General features: G+C 51.8%; 1 protein-coding gene across 1 annotated transcript in view; it reads right to left on the reverse strand.

The window, feature by feature from the left end:
• SYNE3 (spectrin repeat containing nuclear envelope family member 3) overlaps window positions 1-19,906 on the reverse strand; it is a 65,613-nt gene extending 45,707 nt beyond the window's left edge. Inside the window, 6 exon segments of the mRNA XM_005894257.3 lie at window positions 1,342-1,689; window positions 3,879-4,040; window positions 12,433-12,742; window positions 14,011-14,183; window positions 19,756-19,786; window positions 19,788-19,906. Of these exon segments, the coding sequence (XP_005894319.2) occupies window positions 1,342-1,689; window positions 3,879-4,040; window positions 12,433-12,742; window positions 14,011-14,183; window positions 19,756-19,786; window positions 19,788-19,897 (1,134 nt within the window). The 5' untranslated portion in view covers window positions 19,898-19,906.
• Window positions 19,907-20,982: the final 1,076 nt, after the last annotated feature.

Here is a 20,982-nt window from a genome sequence, read left to right on the forward strand (position 1 = left end):
TTGGAGAAGGGAACAGCTACCCACTCCAATATTCTGGCCTGGAGAATTCCATGGACAGAGGAGCCTGGCAGGCTATAGTCCATGAGGTCACAGTCAGACATGAATGAGCGACTTTCATAGGCTGGTGACTGTCAGGACAGGGGAGTGTTGCTGAGGCTCTCCAGAACTTACTCTCCCCCCAACCTGCCGAGTTTGCACCCTTTGACCTTGTCCCTCACCTAGAGCTCCTAGTAAAAGCCATACACTCCCTGAGTGCTGATTCTCTGCTGTTCTGAGCACTTTTTGTCTTCACGCATTCATGAGGAATGTGGGAGGCAGGTCCTATTATCATCACCTCCACGTCACGTTTAACTGAGATTAAAGCAATTTTCCCAAAGTCAGAGCCTTGGCAAGGAGAGGAGCTGAGATTTGAACCCAGGCAGTCTGATCCACAAGTCCTCGCCCTTCACCACTGCACCACACCACCCCTGCCCTGTGCCAAGGAGGACAATCCCACAGAGGATGCAATTCCCACCATGGCACCAAGTTGACCCTGGAGGTGAATCTGGTCTCCTGCAAGGCTGACTGGCGCTACGGTGTGTGTGTGTACCTTGTTTCTATCTACACACAAATATTTCTGCGCATGAGCAACATTAGAAGGGAGAGAAAAAAACAGAACAGTGTGGAGTGGAGGTAAGGCCCGAGGGCTTTTCTTTTAGGTATTTCTCCTAACGGAACTGACGAGCTAGCCTGCTGATGTAATAAGGAAAGAAAGGAGTGGTGGCAATCCTTACTTGAAAAATTTCTGTCCTCAAGCCAAACCTCTCACGAGTGTGCACGAGGGTGGGTGTGCACAGGGGGAGGGTGCTCTGATTGGATGCCGTGTTTGGGTTGGAACCCACTCCACCCTCCCCAGGACAGGCATCGTCTGCTCGGCCTCTTCAGAAATCCTGCTGTGTCCGCACCTCATCTTCCCTACACTGAGAGCCTTCCCTTGATGTCACAGTCCCTGCTCTGTGCTCAGAAAGTGTCCCCCCCATATCCCACTATTAGGGATGGAAATGGCAAACTTGGAGTCAATACACCTCTTATTTACCCACCAATTTACTATGTCATCTTGGGGGTGTTGAGAGGGAAAAAAAAATATCTCTAGGTCTCAGTTTCCTCATCTGGAAAATGGGTACAAGCACTCAACTTGCCTACTATACTCGGAACTTAGATGATCCAAAATCAAGAAAACCACAGCAAGTGTGCTTGAGATGTAGCATGATCTTTCCACTACATGGAGGAGCTCCAAGTGGGGATGCCTTGAGGCACACACAGCACCTGGCTCGCCCCGTGGCGTCGCCAAACTCTGCTTACCGAGTAGAGTCTCCAGCGGGCCACCAGCTCATCCTCGGTCGCGGCCTTGGCCGTGGTCCCCAGGCCCTCCTCCGCCAGCCTCTGAAGGTCCTTCCTGAACTCTGTCAGCTCGGCCTCCAGCTGCCCCCTCTGCTGCTCACAGGCTCCCTTGGACTTGACCAGGTCCCGCAACCTTCCCTGCTCCTCCTCCCAGAGCCCACGCAGCTTCTCCAGGACGTCCCGCATCTCCTCCAGGTCTCTGGTGATCTTCTCTGCACCCAGAGGAGAGGTGTTCTGGGTGACCCCCACGGCCTGCTCCTCCAGCCTCTTCAGGGACTCCTCACCCTTAGGAAAATCATTGGCAATGCCCTAAAGCGGGGAGAGGATGGGGAAAAAACATGAGAGGAAAAGGAAACATTTGCCGCATTTCCCAAGCCCCTGGGAACATCATGCCAAGTGCTAATTCCTACTGCTGGGCTGGGGCCTGGGCACCTTTCCAAGGGGTGGACTGCCTGCCTTTATAACATGAAGGATGTAATTCCCTTCCCATGTCATTTACAAGCTATTTGATTAAGTCAAAGGGAAAGTCTCTGTTGGGTACTTCTCTGTTTTCAACACTCTCTGACATTTGTTAATCTTCCTTTCTATTTTATTTTAAATTTTTACGTATTAATTTTTGACTGCACCATGCAGGATGCAGGATCTTCGTTCACTGAACAGGGATGGAACCCATGCCTCCTGCATTGGGAGTGTGGAATCTTTAACCAACGGACCTGCTGTGAAGTCCCTAATCTTCATTTTTAACAAAGACAGAGGCAGCCTCAGGCTTGGAGCCTTCAGCTGGCAAAAGTACAGACCTAAATAGAACCTAACGACCCCATCTGGCGTCATTACATATATTTGTATAGTTATCTACTAATTATGAGTGAGAACTGGTATTTCATTCATAACAATGATATAACCTCTCATTCAAAATAAATGTTCATCAACTTTTAACTTTAAAAATATAAACACTTTCATAAAACTTCCTAAATAAACACTTTTAAGTCTGGTTTACTTGAAAATACCTTCAAAATCTTTTTTTCACCTTTTATTGAAGTGTAATTTACATGGAGTAAAATACAGGCAGTCTCTGAGTTAAAATGGTTCGACTTAACGATTTTTTGACTTTACGATGGCATGAGAGTAATATGCATTCAGCAGAAATCTCACTTTGAATTTTGATCCTTTCCCACACTAGTGATAAGTAGCATGATGCTCTTTCATGATGCTGGGCAGTGGCAATGAGTGTAAACCAATCTTTTTCACTTTCACTATAGCATTCAATAAATTACTTGAGATATTCAACACGATCATAAAACAGGCTTCATGTTAGAAGGTTTTGGGTGAATGGCAATGTTCTAAGCACACTTAAGGTAGGCTGGGCTAAGCTATGGTGCTTCGTAGGCAAGGTATACTAAATGCATTTTCAGCTTACAATATTTTCAACTAATGATGGGCTCGTTCAAACACAGCCACGCTGTAAGCTGAGGAAATCTATGCAGCTCCTGAGTGTTACTGTTCAAAGAGTTTTGAGAAATACACATGCCCTTGAAGTTCACATTGTTATCAAAATACAGAGCACGTCTAACATGCCAGAAGATTCTAGAATTTCATCTATTTGAAATCATAGAGTAAGTTAATTTTTGAAACTGGCTTCTTTCACTCAGTATAATGTTTTTAGATTCTTCTATGTTGGCCTGTATAACAGCACTTTATTCCTTTTTACTGACAAATACGCCTTTTTACTGACAAATACGCCTTTGTATGTGCTTCCCGGGTGGCAGAGTGGTAAAGAACCTGCCTGCCATTGCAGGAGACATGTGAGACGTGGGTTTGATGACTAGGTTGGGAAGATCCCCTGAAGTAGGAAATGGCAACCCACTCCAGTATTCTTGCCTGGAGAAAACCAAATAAAGGGTACAGATGCTGTAGAACTGTGGCAAAATTTATAAAGTGGTCCTGGCATTATAGAAGAGAATCTCCCCACTCACTTTACAGTGGGCGTCAGAGCACATTTGAGGTCATGGAAGTCAGGGAGGCCAGAGTGGACGCAGCTTCTCCCCACTGCAATTTCCATGCCTACGCCAGGGTTTCTTATGCTCACATACTGACATGTGAGGTCAGATAACGCTTTGCTGCCGGGGGCTGTCCGGTGCATTGTAGGGTGTTTAGCAACATCTCTGGCCTCCATCCACCAGATGCCAGGGGCACTCCTGCCCCCAGCTGTGACAGCCAAAGACATCTCCATGGCCAGATGTCCCCATGTGAGACCATGCTGTCGCGGTCTTGGTGTCTAAACGTCCTGCTGGCTCAGAGATTTCCATAAAGTAGCTGAAGCCCCAGACACATTCTATACCAGATCCCATGCTTATCCTCATTCCGGGCCTGTATGTGGGGATGGTTGTATCTCCTGGGCTCCCCTCCCTCCCGGCCCCATCCTAGTAAATAAACCCTAACAGAGACCCACCAGCCCTGAGCATCCCTCCCTCCTCCAGCAGAGACTCGCGCGGGGTTACCTGCAGCGCCAAGAGACGGTCCTGGGTGCTCAGCCGGCACTTCCGCCCCATGCAGCCATCCACCCGCTCCACCACCGCCTTCAGCCACAACTGGAACTCGTCCACGCTTGCCTGGAAACACTCATGCTCACGGGTCACCTGCTCCAGAAAGTCCACTCTGTCCTGTGGGAGGGGAGAAGAGGGTCACGAGGGTCCCCAGCCCAGGCTGTCCTTGGCCTCCCAGGCCTGACTCTGTGTGTGTGTGTGTGTGTGTGTGTGTGTGTGTGTGTGTGTGTAGGGAGCATGTGATGCAACCGACCCTCAACCCCTTCACTGGACACAAAGATCCCAGACACTCTTCTCTGCCTTATTAGCTAACAGCCAAGACACTCTTGGCTTTGCAGACCACAGCATGTCAACGCTGGGTCTGTCAACCACACAGCTGGGTCTTTTCCCTGCCACGTCCTCGGAATGCAGCCGTGGCAACAACTACATGCAAAGCCCCTGATGCTAGGAATGATTGAGAGCAAGAGGAGAAGGGGGGTGACAGAAGATGAGATGGTTGGATGGCATCACCGACACAAGGGACATGAATCTGAGCAAATTCTGGGAGACAGTGAAGGACAGGGAAGCCTGGCGGGCTACAGTCCATGAGTCACAGAGTCGGACACGACTGAGCAACTGAACAGCAACAACTACATATCACTACCACCCGAGCACTTCCCAAGGCACCGGCGCTGCCCTAAGACCTCTGTGTACATGATCACTACTGCAAGCTTCAGACTCCAAAATCACTGCGCAGGCCCAGACGGTGGCAGACTCTTTCTCTCTGGGAGATGGTAGATACCCCGGGGTTTGCCTGCCACATGATTTCTGTTGCAACTTCTCAACCATTTATGTGCTAGTTACTTTGTAAGACACGAGAAACCACAGGCAAGTCCACAAAGAGGGTTGTATTCCAGTCAAATGAATCGTGAACACTAAAGTTTGAACTTTCTACCATTTTCACAATTTATGAAATATTCTGTTTTACTTTATAAAAACTCTTTTTGGTTCACAGATCATAAAAATATCAGGCATTAGGCTGGCTTGAGCCCACGTGCCATAGTTTGCTGACCTCAGCTCTCAGCCATGGGGCCAGGCCGAGTTCAGGAAGGTCCTGACCTTCTACGATGCTAAGTCAACAATTCTCAACTGGGAAGGGTAGATAGACACGTGGATTTGAATAACCTCCCTGGCTATCTGTATGTGCCTTCACCTCCCGTGGAGAAGCTCCTCACCAAATCTAGAAATACTGATTCATTTAAACCATTTTTAAAAATATGTTTTATTAAGATAATCTCTAGCTATTTAAGCATGGCTGTGTGTATGCTCAGTCATACATGATTCTTTGCAGCCCCATGGACTGTAGCCCATCAGGCTCCTCTGCCCATGGAATTTTTCCAGGCAAGAATGTTGGAGTGGGTAGCCAATTCCTACTCCAGGGGATCTTCCTGACTCAGGGATGGAACCCATCTTGCATCTCCTGTGTTGGTAGGCGAGTTCCTTACCACTAGCACCACCTGGGAAGGCCCATTTAAACCTTTGCAACTACCATAGCAAGTGAGAAATAATCTCCCCATTTCAGGGATGGGGAAATCAAGGTACAAGATCAAGTCTTTCAGTAAAGAGCTGAAAATTCTCTTATGGGAGTAAGGCTCAGAACTTCAACATTAGCGCTTGGTGGATGGGAAACGTGGGGCTGCTCGAATTCCGAAAGTGGACCAAGGCACAGTGACTGGCTCTTTCAGGTCTCCCTCGCTGGCTCCTCCTCCCGGGGTTATTTGCATCCACCAGCATCCTTCCCAGCTTCCTCCCTCCACGGGAAGATTCATTTATAAAACAAGGTGGGTCAAGAATACTAAGCAGAGAATAAAGGCTGGGCCCCTGGTTGACGCTGACGGTGATAAATGTTGTACTGAAGCCAACTGTCCAAGAAAAGTGCCGGCTGGTGGCTTTGCGTGTGTGAAGGACGAGGTGCTGGCGCTCGGGGAAATCCAGAGTAAACAAAAGCCTCTGTGATGGTGAGCAGGCGCTCAGAGAGGAACGCGGCCGAGTAGGGCAGGCATCCAGCCGCGTTCCATGCCAGGCAGAACAAGATCACAGAACACAATTCAGCCGCGGCCCGGCGGGCCACGTCGGAGGAATGTGCCTGACAAATGAGAGAGCACTCCACCTCCTCTCATTAGACCCAACAATTAACCCATCTGTGTGGGCAGAGTCGTCAGGAATGTCAAAACCCAACCAATTAACAAGGGCAGCGTGGAATCATGCCTCTGCAAAGAGCTGCAGGAAGGGCCCTGATTCCTGGCCGAGATGCCAAACAGGGCCCCTGCCCCGGGAGGCAGGGAGGAGGCGGATGCTACTATTTGCCTGGCCCTCTGAAAACAGAATCACTGGATTGAAAACCACTGGCAAAGTAAACAAGAAGGCCCCGCCTCCTGGCAACCAGCCTGCTCTGTCCGTTCCTGACTTTCAGTTGCTTTCGGCTGACCGTGCCATTGCTCATCCCCGGGCTCAGCCCTTTGTCTTGGTCAAGAATCCACCCCATGCCACAGGGTGGTCTCAAAGGCCCCAGTCCAGAGTGGCCCCTACCATGCTTCTGTGGTCCTGTCCCTACCAACACCAGAGGCCTTGCTAATGAACATATCAGAAGTCAAAACTGGATTTTTAGAGGCAAAGATAATGGCCTGTTAACTAGCAGAAGAAATGATGGAAAGAACTGCTTGGTGAAAGCTGAGATGTTAATAGGACTTCCCTGGTGGTCCAGTGGTTAAGGATCTGTCTGCCAATGCAGGGGACACGGGTTTGATCACTGGTCTGGGAAGATTCCAGAAATGCAGTGGGGCAACTAAGCCCATGTGCCACGACTACTGAAGCCTGTGTGCCCTAGAGCCCATGCTTGGCAACGGGAGAAGCCCACACACCTAGAGAAAGCCCATGAGCAGCAATGAAGACCCAGGGCGGCCAGAAGTAAATAAATAAATAAAAGTAATACATACGGTATTTCCGATGGACTGAGATGCAGCTTTCCCAAATTCACCTGTTGAAGCCCTAACCCTCCAAGTGATGATATCTGGAGGTAGGGCCTTTGGGAAGTAATCGGGATCAGAGGAAGTCATGAGGGTGGGGTCCTCGCCATGGGATTAGTGCCTCTATAAGAACAGATATCAGAGGGCTTGCAGACACCTCCCTCTCCACTGTGTGAGGACACGGCGAGAAGGCAGATGTCCGCAAGTCAAGAAGAGACTCCTCAGTGGGAACCGAATCTGCTGACACCTTGAGTTTCAGCCTCCCAGGCTCCAGAACCGTGAGAAAGAGATTCCTGCCTTTAAAGCTGCTCTGTCTATGCTGTTCTTTTCTGTCTGGCCCAAGCAGGCTAAGACACTATCCCAGGGACCCTGCCCACCCTGAGAATAGGCCTGGACCTCTAGGGATCCCTGCACGGCTCTCGTCACTGGGGTAGGAGGATTTCAGTTGCCTCCTCAGGGTGGCTTTCTCATCTGCCTTTAACATAAGGTGAGGCCTTCATCAAATGTGCAGAGAGCAGGTGACTAGGAGGCATCCGGGTCACCAAGAACCTCAGGGCTACTGGGCATGCAACGTCCCCCACCCTGCATAGGATGGAGCCAGAGTGTTCTCCTTTTGTCTGAAGGCCCGGTATGGGGTATGCCTGGGAGGCTGATGTCAGGGGATGTGGGAAGGCTACTCCCTATTTTACTAATGAGGAACCTTGTAAGGGTGTTGCAAAAGTTTGCCCCTCTCTGTAGCTTCTGTCTTCTGAAGGTCACGGCGCCATCTAGAATCCAGTGGATACTATGGTTGTTCTCTCCAGCAAAGTGCACATTCACACGACAGCTTGAATATAACCTCAGAGGCTCTGCAGGGGCCGGCCCTGGCCCCTCCCCACCCAGCACCTTTCAACCTTCTGCAGCCTGCTCTGGGACAGACAGGAAACAGCTCCACATTTGCCACCCTCATCCCAGCCCCCTTCCAAGAGCTACCTGGGCTTCCATGAGTTACAACAGAGCTCCCAAACTTCTGACATCCAGAAAGAGAAAATCAAGCATCTGTGAGCTTCAGCCAACAGCCCCAAAGTCCAAACCAAACTGCTTTCTTTCATGGGGTCCAATCATCCTGCAACACCCCCTCCCACCCCCCAGTTTCCACATTAAGGTCAGAATTCATCAGTTCATCTGGCAACTCCAAGGGCTTCAGCCAAGGCGGCAGCTCCCCCTACGCCACCCCAACCCCATCCTTACAAGGCAGAGCCCCCACACTCCTAGCCCAGGAGGCTCCCAGCTGGGCTCTGCCTTGGGAAAACCCTTGGGGAAAAAACCTGCTCCCTCATCCAGGAACTCAAAACCTCCTGTGTACCACTGCTTCCACTTTCTGAGCCTGACCCACAAGAGTTCCAGCTGCTCCCCTCCACTCTCCTCTGATGGGCACAGGTGCAGCGGCTCATCCAGGACCTGGGGTTCCACCAAAGGAGGAGCCCATGTAGAAAGTCGCCAGGACTTCTAGTTCTTTCTAAGGGCCAGTGGTATCCCACCCTTAAATTATTAAAAAAAAAATTTTTTTTATTATAGTTGATTTACAACTTTGTGTTCATTTCTGCTCCACAGCAAAGTGATTCAGTTATACAGATATATACATTCGCTTTCATGATCTTTTCCATTATGGTTTATCACAGGATATTGAATATAGTTCCCTGCGTTATACAGTAGGATCTTGCTGTTTATCTGTGGATTATTTTTTAAGTTAGAAAAAGGGGTCCCAGTCACACATACCTTCTCTATTTACTACATAAGAAGACAGAGAGGATCAGTCAGTTCAGTTCAGTTGCTCAGTCGTGTCCGACTCTTGGCGACCCCATGAATCGCAGCACGCCAGGCCTCCCTGTCCATCACCAACTCCCAGAGTTCACTCAGATTCACGTCCATTGAGTCAGCGATGCCATCCAGCCATCTCATCCTCTGTCGTCCCCTTCTCCTCCTGCTCCCAATCCCTCCCAGCATCAGAGTCTTTTCCAATGAGCCAACTCTTTGTATGAGGTGGCCAAAGTACTAGAGTTTCAGCTTTAGCGTCATTCCTTCCAAAGAAATCCCAGGGCTGATCTCCTTCAGAATGGACTGGTTGGATCTCCTTGCAGTCCAAGGGACTCTCAAGAATCTTTTCCAACACCACAGTTCAAAAGCATCAATTCTCCAGCGCTCAGCCTTCTTCACAGTCTAACTCTCACATCCATACATGACCACTGGAAAAACCATAGCCTTGACTAGATGGACTTTTGGTGGCAAAGTAATATCTCTGCTTTTCACTATGCTATCTAGGTTGGTCATAACTTTCCTTCCAAGGAGTAAGCGTCTTTTAATTTCATGGCTGCAATCACCATCTGCAGTGATTTTGGAGCCCCAAAAAATAAAGTCTAACACTGTTTCCACTGTTTCCCCATCTATTTCCCATGAAGTGATGGGATCAGATGCCATGATCTTAGCAAGTGAGGTCAAAGACACAAAGGGACTTAGAAAAGGAAGCGATCGCCAATAAGAGCTGTGCTTTCTTTGATTTTTTTTTTTGGGGGGGGGTATCCAATGGAGGGAGAGTCCCCTGGAGGGACGATGAGAACCTCTGAGGTGATCATTTTTCAGAATTGGTGCTCATGGGTGCCCCAAGTATGTCCCTTCCACACACACGTGTACACACACACGCACACACACACACACAAAGCCACTTTCCGCTTCCTGCATGAGTAGCTCTCTGTTGATTGACACAAGAACCTGTTTCCTGTAAAGTCACAGCAAGGAGGCCATGCGCAGGCATCTTCCTTGCCTGGGCCTGCGGGGCAGACCTGGAGAGAGGATTGCTGTTAAGCTGGCTCTAGGCACTTGGATGCGGTGAGGGGGGGCCAACTGGTAACATTTCCTAGAGACAAGCTCCACCCACCTGCCTGTCCTCCAAGCCTCCAAGCTGCAGAGGCAGGGTTCTCATTCATTGAGTGAATGGCTCCCAGCACCTGCTGTGTGGCAGACATCATTGTTGTGGCTATTTTTTTATCATAGCTACTGAGAGCAGATGTCATCCTTTATGCTGGGAAAATGTTCTCCAGTCTTCAAAGAGCTCAGATGCACCCTCATTCAGGGTGAGCGGCCCTGGGGCCACACAGCTGGGAAGCAGCAGAGCCTGCCTGGAACCCAGGTCCCTCCCCAAGCATTCAGAGGCTAGCATCCTATTCCTGCTCGCAGATTCCCAGATCTGGGCTTATTATAGAACCATCTCCCATAACTCGAAGGACCCAGGAGACTTCCAGCTCCAGCAACACGGGAGACTAGAAGCCTGAATACCCTTCTACCACAGCCAGAAATGCTGGATAAAATGTAGCAGGCGTGTTTTAAATGCAGAACCACACACACACACACACCCCACCTGCCAAGGTAAGTGATTTCCCGTGGACCAGATGGAAAGGTGCTCCAGAAAACAGGTTACTAAACTCACAAGTGTGCTTGACATCTCCTTGGTTGCTCAGGTTGCGGGAAGAGGTAAGACTCTGGGTCCCGGAGGGTGGAGACCACTGCCCAAAGGCAGAACCCTCAGAAGCTCCCCCTCTGTCAAAGGGTGACTAGAGAAAAAACCTTCCCACCAGGACAATCCAGGAAAGAAGCACATGTCTTTCGGCCTGGGCTCTGTCTAAGAAAGCAAAGGAAGAAACATTCACCTTTCAGAGTATGCAGCCAGGAGCCTCTGCACCATTTTGGCTGGGGCTTCAAGTGCAGAGAACCCACTTGATTTAGGGACCCCCAAGACAATTTAGTGACATGAAAACAGAAATCCTAAAGGTAAGTTCCCACAGCACCCTGGCTGGAACAAACACAAGTTCTCTGAGTGCCAGGCCCAGCCACGGGGTTCTGCAGATAGGGTTCAAATAGGATGAGCTCAGGGCTCAGAATTACGAAGCCCCCACAGAAACAATCCACCATGTTAGGAGAACAGACAGACAGAAGCATCGGGCTTGAACTTCAGCTACCTGAGCAGCCTGATGACTGTAAAATATGCATGCTTAGAATGCCTACAGATAGCATCCTTATCTGCTGCTGCTGCTGCTGCTGCTGCTAAGTCGCTTCAGTCGTGTCCGACTCTGTGCGACCCCAGAGACGGCAGCCCACTAGGCTCCTCTGTCCCTGGGATTCTCCAGGCAAGAACACTGGAGTGGGTTGCCATTTCCTTCTCCAATGCATGAAAGTGAAAAGTGAAAGTGAAGTCGCTCAGTCGTGTCCGACTCTAGCCATCCCATGGACTGCAGCCTACCAGGCTCCTCTGTCCATGGGATTTTCCAGGCAAGAGTACTGGAGTGGGGTGCCATTGCCTTCTCTGATCCTTATCTGGGTAGAGTGCAAAGTTTAAAGGAAAAGGGACAATGGAACAAAGAACAGACATAATACAAAACCAAACAGAATTTCTTGAAACAAAATTGAACATAATAACTCAATGGACGGTTTAAACCAAGGCAAGAATGAGGTAAGACCAGTCCAAGTTTGATGCATGAAACAGGGCACTTAAAGCCGGTGCTCTGGGACAACCCTGAGGGATGCTATGGGGAGGGAGGTGGGTGGGGGGTTCCAAATGGGGGACACATGTACACCGATGGCTGATTCATCTCAATGTATGGCAAAAACCACTACAATATTGTAAAGTAATTAGCCTCCAATTAAAATGAATAAATTAATTTTTTTAAAAAAAGCATGAGATGAGAGATAGGGACAAAGAGTGAACAGAGGGATTGTGGGAAGAGAAAGAGAGCAAAGAAGAAGGACTAAAGAAAAGAGGAGAGAGGGAGGAAGAGGAGAGGGGAGTCAGGCGGAAGTGAAGCTCACCGTCCATCAGTCAGTCAACACCCACATACTAAGTACCCACATGTGTATTAAGCATGAGCAACACTGGCCATCTGGATGGTAGATAATGTGGCAGTGGGCGGATGGATGGTGGAGGGCTGGGTGGATGGGTAGGGGGAAGGTTGATGGGGGTGAAGAGACAGGTGACAAGCAGACAGCAGGTACGTGGGTGAAGGGCGGACAGTGGGTGGTGGAGAAATGGATGCGTACATGAGTGCGTGGAGAGCACAAGGGTGGGTTGATGAGCAGGTGAATGAACAGACCAGTGGCTGAGTGATTAAGTGGCTGTATAGAGGAATAGGAGATCTGGTTAGGTCAGTGGGGAGGTAGATGGACAAGTTTGTAAACTGATGGGTGAAAAAGAGGGTGGGTAGATGGAAGGTTGGGTAGGTAAGCGGATGCAGTGGTGAGTGGGTAGACAGTGAATGGGAGCTTTGGGAGTTTAGTGGGGAGATAGGTGGTGAGTGGATAAACATGGATAAGAGGGTAGGGAGATGGATGGATGGGAGGTGGTGGGTTGATGGTAGTAGATGATAGTAGATGGCGGACAGGTGGAAGGATAGACGTTTAGAGAGCAAATGAGTGGCTGGATGGGTAGATGGGATAAACGGATGGATGGGTGAAGACAGCCCATCACTCTCACCCACCTGGGCTTTGGCCTTCACGGCGTCATACTCAGCCTTCATCCGCTGCTGGGCATCTTCGTCCACGCTGGGGTCCCCGATCCTGTTGAACAGGGAGGCCGCCTCCTCCAGCAGCCGGTCCAGGAGCACCGCCTGGTGGTCCGCGTTGCGCAGCAGCACCTGGGCGTGGCTCAGCTGCCACTGCTTCTCCTTCAGGCTGGACTGCAGCTCCACGGGGGGCGCGAGCGCCACCGTCATCTTCTGGAACCAGCGGTAGAACTCATCCCGGGCCAGCAGGTACTCGCTCCAGTGCAGCCACACCCACTCGATCCGGCTGCGGGCGGAAGCCACGGGCGCCGTGAGCATCCCCCACCTGGCTCAGGGCGGGAGTCCGTACCACTGCCCCCTCCCCAGTACAGGAGGGTTGTGGGTGGGGGGCACAAGAACACCCTCTCAGGCCTCACCCTAGATCTACTAGACAAGACCCTCCTGTCTGGGAAGCAAGCCCCATGGGGCTGACCACTGGCGTAGCTCAGATTCCAGACCTGTTCTGAGAACCCCCAGCCTGCTGATGCCCTTGGCCACCAGAACCCCAAATCCGAGCCCGAAACTCCCATTAGTGATGCAGTGTCCTCCAGTCACTCTCTCTGGTGTTTGGACTCCGCACATAGCCACCCCGTCTCCTACTACATGGGTGCCCACTAGCTGTCCCAAGAAGGCTGCCATGGGGAGTGTGTGTATATCATCATTTGCAGAGGAAATAGAATCCATGGGCTCGTCACTGCTCAGTGACAGAGGGCTGGGGGCCTGTGTGTGGCTCCCAGGCACGTCACGAACTCTGCCTCACCCGGCCTCTGCACCCGCCTCAGTTTCCCATCTGTAACATGGAGATGGGCTGTTGGTGCAGCCAACATCACGCCACTTTGGAATTCCAGTGAAAGAGCTTGAAAAGCAGAAAGCACGGAAGTCCTGCCAGTCCACTCGTTCTGATTTTATTAAGATGGAGAGGATGCTGGTAGCTTCTGCCCATCAAAGACCTCCTGTATGCCGAGGGCTGCGCCTGGCTCTTGACATTTGTATCTCCCGCCATCCTCCTAATAACTTTCTTTAAGAAACACTTAATGATATCCATTGTCCAGATGAGACGCATGAGGCTCAGAGAGGTCAAGGAGCTTTCCCGAAGCCACACAGCAAGTAACCAGCAGAGCAAAAAGCAACCTCAGGTCAGAGCCCACCCCCACCAGGCTGCCTGGTACAAAGAGAAAATCTGGACTAAAGTGCTAACAAGGCAACAGGGCTTCTTCCCCCCAGGGCCATTCGGCCCCTTCTGCTGGAGGGTGCACACAAGGCAAGGCTCCTAAGAACTCATTGTGGGCAAAACACGATGGGCTCCCACTGTCTATTATTATCATTAAGCTCGATTATAATTAGAAAGAGGCAGGCAGGCTGGCTGACATCCCAAGAGAGCATCCTGTTCCCATCCATCCCTGGACCTGAGAGCTGTCGCTCGGGCAGGGAGCCCCAGGCCAGCACAGGGGTGGGCATGGCAGGCCGGCAGCAGGCCTGCAGATGAAGGCCTGGCAGGGTCCCCGGCCGCCCTACCTGTGACAGTGGACCATGTGGGTGACCGTCTCCTCCCACTGCGCCTTGATGTCTCTCAGCCGAGCCAGGATCTCGGTCTTCTGGTCCTCGTGGCAGCATGCCAAAAGGGCTTCGGCTGCCTGCAGCACCACATCCACCTTCACACGGCCCTCTGGCTCCAGCTGGCATATTTTCTGTTGTGGACACGAAGCCAGTAGTTAGACAACACGACAACAGCCAGAGCCTTGGGAAGATGGTGGCATGATGCAGAAAGAGGCAGGACATGGAGACCAAAGGAGCTGGGGTTCGAATCACAGCCCCTGCCCCTTCTCCTGTGACCTTGGGCAGCTTGCTGAGGGGTCTGGGGTGAGAGCGAGCTGTGATGGAGATTAATTAGCACAGAACCGGCCAGAGCTGTCCGATGATAGGAGTTCTTTTCCTTCCAAGGCTGGACTATTTTCAGCTGTGTAAATCCAGACAAGTGTCACTGTCTCCCTGAACTTGGTTTTCTTGTCTGTAAAGTGGGAGTATAGTCGTACTCAGCTCTCAGAATTTTTTTTTTCAGACTTCACTGAGAAAATGCACCCAAAGTGCATGTCCCAGGATGCGGGGCCGTGAGAATCTGCCTCTCAGGTCTACTGCCCAGAGCAGGCTTGGCCAGGGCCCCCTGTTGAGACTCTAGAATTATCTCTGACTTTAGAGCTGGCACCAAGGCCTCAATCCCTCAGCTGCTGCCACCAGTGACCACAAACAGGAACGTGACGGCAGGCCTGTCCCTAGGGGACCCTGGGCTCCTCGGATGGGTTCAGGATGCCCCATGGCCTTACCAAACTCCCTTAGACTCGCAGGGCAGCCTAAGAAGCTCCTGTCTGCCTGGACTCGGGGTCAGACCTGCACTGGACTGACCTGGTCCCTCCCAGCCTCCCAGGTTCCTGCCTCATTTTCTCTCACAGATGATTCCCTCTTAAACTTCTTGTACATTTAATGTCATCTTGGCCTTGGCTTTTTTAGAGGACTAAGGCTGACACACAACATCTAGCAAATAGTACAACTCTGATCAGCATCAGCTACTGTCATTACTCTGTTATTATTCCAGCTCTTTGGCAAATAAAGCCTGGCCTCTGTAGTCAAAATACAACTGGACTCCAATTCTACGGCTACCTGTGTGACCTTTGGTACGTAAATTCTCCAGGGCTGTGAAATGGGGGGAGACAATGGTTACGCTACCCAAGGTTATGGTAACCTGTGTGATAGGAGAGCCATTAGTACATGGCCTGGCCCTCACTGGATACTCCATCACTCCCCAGCTGTTCACTGTTATTACTACCTTTTACCTGCCTTTTGATTGTATTTACTGACAGCACAGCCTTTGCCTAAAGCTCCAGCTATTCCCCAGCCTGTCTCTCTGAGGCTGGCAATCGGATTTCTCAGACTGATGTCCCAGTGGGCTGGCCCATCTGAGCCCTCCCTGTGGGTGGGGTTGGGGAGGGCCTCCTGCGCTGTGCCATGCTGCCCCACTGATAGCCGTGAGGCCCCAGGCAGGTCACTCAATCACTCTGAGATGGTGATAACAACACCCTGCTTTGTCCACTTCATAGGGTTATAAAATTACTTTTTAAAAACACTGTTAATTAGATCATTGATATGTGAGTATACTTTATGAACCGTTGAGCAATTATGAGAAGACTCTTGAGAGTCCCTTGGACAGCAAAGAGATCAAACCAATCAATCCTAAAGGAAATCAACCCTGAGTGTTCACTGGAAGGACTGATGCTGAAGCTGAAGCTCCAGTCCTTTGGCCACCTGATGCGAAGATCCGACTCATTAGAAAAGAGCCTGATGCTCGGAAAGATTGAAGATGGGAGGAGAAGGAGACCACAGAGGATGAGATGTTTGGATGGCATCACCGACTCGATGGACATGTGTTTGATCAAGCTTCAGGAGATGGTGGAGGACAGGGAAGCCTGGCGTACTGCAGTCCACGGGATCACAAGGAGTCAGACACGACTGAGTGACTGAACTGAATTATGCAGACCCTCCTCCACCATGTGCAAATGGGCAATGATCCCAATCCTTTTTGTTACTTCATATGAGACTTCCCTGATAAACTCAGTTGGTAATGAGTCCACCTGCGATGCAGGAGACCCCGGTTCGATCCCCAGGTTGGGAAGATTTTCTGGAGAAGGGAAAGGCTACCCACTCCAGTATTCTGGCCTAGAGAATTCCATGGACTGTATAGTCCATGGGGTTGCCAAGAGTCGGACATGACTGAGCGACTTTCACATGAGAATGGTTAATGATGATGATGATAACAATCATTAGAGTACAGAGGGCTTCCCCGCCTACAGGTATTAGCAAAGAGTGAGATTAAGCAAGCTCCTTCCAAGGGCTGTGTCTGTGTGCTCTGAGTGAGGTGGGGTTGGGATCTGCAGGGCGAAGAACAGGGAGATTCCTCAAGAGAAGGAAAGAGCTTATGTTTGGGGTTTAGGAGCCGGGCGGAGCAGCAGGATTTGCAGGTCCAGAAGGTAATGGGGGCAGCAAACACCCAACAGGGACCCCCAAGTCCCGCTCAGCAGTGAACAGCAAAGGGGAAGACAGAGACACCATAGTGACTGGTGGCTCCAGGGCCACCATGGAATGTTCTGGACTAAGTAAGATCATCACCCAACCCCTGCCCAGAACATTCCACACCACTCGGGAGCAGGGCTCCCACAGGGTGGCGGAGGATGAATATCTTGTCAACCAGGGAGACCTATTTTGATTAGAAATAATAATAATAATTAAGAATCTGATTTTTCTGTGCTGGGGGGCAACTGAGCCCATGGGCCGCAACTACCGAGTCCTGCACACTCTAGACCCGCACACAGTGAGAAGACCAAGGACCGCAGTGAAGTGCTCACCGCATCTAGAGAAAGACCATGTGCAGCAATGAAGGCCCAGCACAGCCAAAAATAAATTAGAAAAAAAAAAAAAGAATCTGACGTTTCTGACACCCAGAGCTGTGGAGACCGGACATCCACTCCCAAGCTGGCAAGATGGGCACCATAGTGATTCCAGTTTTACCAGCAGGGGTGCTGGGAACCTGCAGACACTTCTCTGCAGAGAACCATTCTCTGCAGCACTTCATGAGGCCCCCTCTACAGCTGCTGCCCAATTTAAGCTCAGTCAGAACCCAGCTCTGTGAATGAAGAGAGCGAGCAGCTGGGGAAGAAGCGAAGTTCAATCTCTGCCACACCAGAAGGAACCAGCCAAGCCTCGAAAGGCCCCGTGAGGTCAAGGGCCCCTCCCCCAATGTCCAGTGTCCTGAGCATGTGAACTGCCCCAGGCCTCTGGACCTTTGCCCTCCGATTTCTGGCCAGGGAGGTACAGGCTGGACCAGGCAGACGTGGGAGACCTCAAGATTCACTGCCCTTTGCAGGGGGGTTTGCCTGTTGCCTCCTGCCAAAGAGAGTGGAGCTGGTCACAAAGGCTGGCAGCTCACAAGCCCCACCTGGCCTGATGCAGAAACCTCTGGCCCCAAACCAGAATATCAGCCAGAGGCAGGTCTGCTGCGGGCCTGGGGACCAGAGGCTGGGGCTGAGCTGAAACAGCTTTTGAGAAGCAGATTCCACTTCCTTCGTTGCCCAGTGATTCTGCTCTTTGGCTGGTGTGCGGTTCTTCCACAGCCTGTCCCCAGCAAGGACGAAGTCCAGGAGAGCTTGCCAAGAGACTCGAGCCAGCTGGGATGGCATCACAGAACTGCAGCCGCAATGCAATTCTGATTCAAAGGAGCCAGGTGAGGGCAACAGTTAGGTGGGGCTGGGTGGAGGAAAAAGCTCAGTGAGAGGAGAAGCAGGTCAGGAAAGCTGGGGGGATGTAGTGAGGGCTTTCCCTCTATGCAGTCAAGGCCAGACGGGCATTCCCCTGAGTACTAATGTTGAGTACTGTGCTATGCTGAGTACTATGATGGGCACTCTCCTGAGTACTGTGCTGAGTACTATGGTGGGTACTATGCTAAGTTCTATGCCGAGTACTAGGATGGGTACTATACTGAGCACTGTGATGGGTTCTAGAATCCAGGATGAAAACAAACATGACCCAGTGCTTGCGGGCTGTGGTGGGGTCTGTAGACAAGAGCACAGACGACTATAAAAGAGCCATAAAAGACCACAAAAGTGGAGCTCCAAGGAGGGGTGTGGGCAATCCAAGAAGCCTTCATGAGGAGGCAGCACTGTCACCGAGGGGGTCTGAGCCCCGTGGGAGAGCACAGGGTGGGGTGCCCAGGATGCGACTCCCTCCACCTAGGCTCCTGGTCCAATGCTCAGGGTTTCACTCGATGGAAGTGCTCCTGAGGCTTCCGGGGCTCGTTCACTTACCCTTGCCAACAGCCCTTCCGTAAGGATCACCTTTGCCTTCACCTAACTAAGCCTGACCCACCACCACGGGGTGATGAGCTGCCCCCAAACCATGCAAGGTGCAAAGGGATAGCGTGCTAAGACAGCAAGTGCCGTGCAGGGCTGTTCACAGACAGGGAGCATCAGGAGCTGGGACTGGGGCTGGGGGAGAGGGTCAGAAGAGACTCGTGGGCAAGGTGGCAGGCGTTTCACTTCACATTGCACACTCAGACCCAAACGAAGGGATTCCAAGCAGAGGCGACAGCACGCACCAAGGCTTGGTGGCAGGGAATCTAGGCTTCCTGCCAACAGGAGAGGATGGGTGCCTGGGAGGTGGGCTGGCAGGGGAAGCCGAGGCTAAAGAATAGGGTCGTGTAGATAGATGGTGGAGGACCTTTGATGTCAGGTGGAGCTGGCTTTTCTCTGGTGGGCAATGGGGAGCCACGGAAGGTTGCAGAGGAGGAGAATAGTATCATGAACCCGTGTTAGGGACGTACCTCTTCCATACTTGTGTGGCTGCTAGACTACATGTATACCTGTCCCTGTGAGGCCATAAACCCAAGCATAGCGTGTGCTGCATCCCTTCTACTGGTCCAGGCTCCTACATGAAGATGGCCAGTGATGCTCTGAACTCAGCCCTGGGTTCAAGCCCTGACAAGAGCAATTCCTTTCATTCTGGCCCATCGCTGTGTCTAGGGATCCATTTCATTATTGAAAAGTGGGGACACTACATCACAATCTCGGGGCTTCTGGGAAGCAAAAGGTGAAAGCTGACATCACAGGCTCGAGCACTTAATAGCAGCTGAATGAACGTCACCGCCCTTCTCCCACTGACCTGGCAGAGGCACCCATTGATAAACGATAATCGGTGATAATGATGTGATAATGATGACAAAGGCTGAGACTGACAAGGGAAGGGACTTTGGCTGCCAACTCCTCTCCCCACCAGGCTTGCCCCCTCCCTTCAACCCTGGCCTTCCCAATCTCTGCCTTGTGCCAGGTGGTGGGTAGAGCCGGACTCCAGCCCGAGAAGAGCCAAGGCAGGGACCTCAGGCAGAGGGAAGCAAAGACGGGGTGGGAAGCAGGGCTGGGGCCAGCTAGGGGCAGAGACCACCTGGCTGCATGGGGCCTCCTGGCAGGACGGGCAAGCCAGAGAGTGGCCTCTGGAGCCTTACAATGAAAGCGCGATCCTAGGACCCTCGGCAGGAGCGTGTCAGAAATGTCACGTCCACCTCGTGGCTGAGAACCTGCACTTAAACCTCAGAGACTCCAAGACAGCAGAGTTTGAGAAACACTGGTCTGTCCACTTCTCAGACCAGTGGGTAACCTGAGGCCTGAGACGGAGGGACAAGGCCAAGGCCGCAGGGTTATCGAGGCCACAGCCTCCGCATACCTCGGTCTCCCGCAGCCTGGCCTCCAGCGCCGCGGGGCCCCTGGGTGTTGTCATTGATCTGCAGCCGCTCCTGCACAGCCCTCATCCACCGGCGGGCATCCTCCACGCTCCTGTCAAAGCCCTCCTGGGGCTGCTGAGTCATGGCACCTGCGGGGGCTAAAGACAGGACCCCGTGAGATCAGACAGACAGGTGAGAGTGCTTGGGGGCGGGGTGGGGGGAACAGGGAGGCAGGGGGGAAGGGGGTGCTGTGGAGGGGCCCCGGCTGGCTGATGGGTGGTGGGCAAGGATAAGGGAGGCTGACCCTGGGGGTGGGCCCAGACCCCCAACCCCCAACCCCTTCCTGATGCTCTGATGCTTGACACTGGTGACACAGCCAGAGGCAATTGTGTTTGTCAAAGAGCCACAGGACACGAAATGATCCGAGAAGGAAAAACAGGTCTGGCCTCTCGGGAGGGCCTGGGCAGGGAGAGCAGGCCCAGTGTGTTGGGTTGGCAAAGACTCTGTCCTAGCTTCCCTGCGCCCCTCTGATGCTACCGTGGGACTCAGGAGCCACTCTCTTCTCTTTGGTTTGAAACCCTTTCAAAAGCCGGTCCTAAAACATGCACAGGCTGAGATGTCTGTGACAGATACTGAATCTTGATTGGAATGGATCAAAACCCTCAAACTAAAAAAAAAAAACACAATTTTTTGGCATCGGCCAGGCTGTCGCCAGCCCCTAAACCTCAGCTGGAATGAGCATCTCAGGCCGGGGACCCCCTGCGAGCCTGGTGTCTTGTTACTTCTACTGCTTCACCAACCTGGGTCCCAGGCAGATACTGGCTAAGCACTTTCACTGACCTACATAACCACCTGGGGTTTCCCCAGGGGGCGCAGTGATAAAGAATCTGCCTGCCAATGCAGGAGACTCAGGAGATGAAGGTTCAATCGCTGGGTCGGGAAGATCCCCTGGAGGAGGGCACGGCAACCCACTCCAGTATGTTTCCCTGGAAAATCCCATGGACAGAGGAGCCTGGCAGGCTACAGTCCATGGGGTCACAAAGAGTCAGGCACGACTCAGGCTCAGTTGACTGAGCACAAAACAGCATACACAACCTATACCTGGCAGCCACTGACAACCCACTGACTTTGCCTTTGAGCTGAGACCCATTGCCTTCGGGGACACCCGCCCCCCGGGCAGAGGTCTTCCTGGCTAAACCAATCCCTTTGCCATCCTGCCCCCTCCTCTC

This window comes from Bos mutus, chromosome 21 (assembly GCF_027580195.1).
Source record: "Bos mutus isolate GX-2022 chromosome 21, NWIPB_WYAK_1.1, whole genome shotgun sequence".
Classification (NCBI taxonomy): domain Eukaryota; kingdom Metazoa; phylum Chordata; class Mammalia; order Artiodactyla; family Bovidae; genus Bos; species Bos mutus.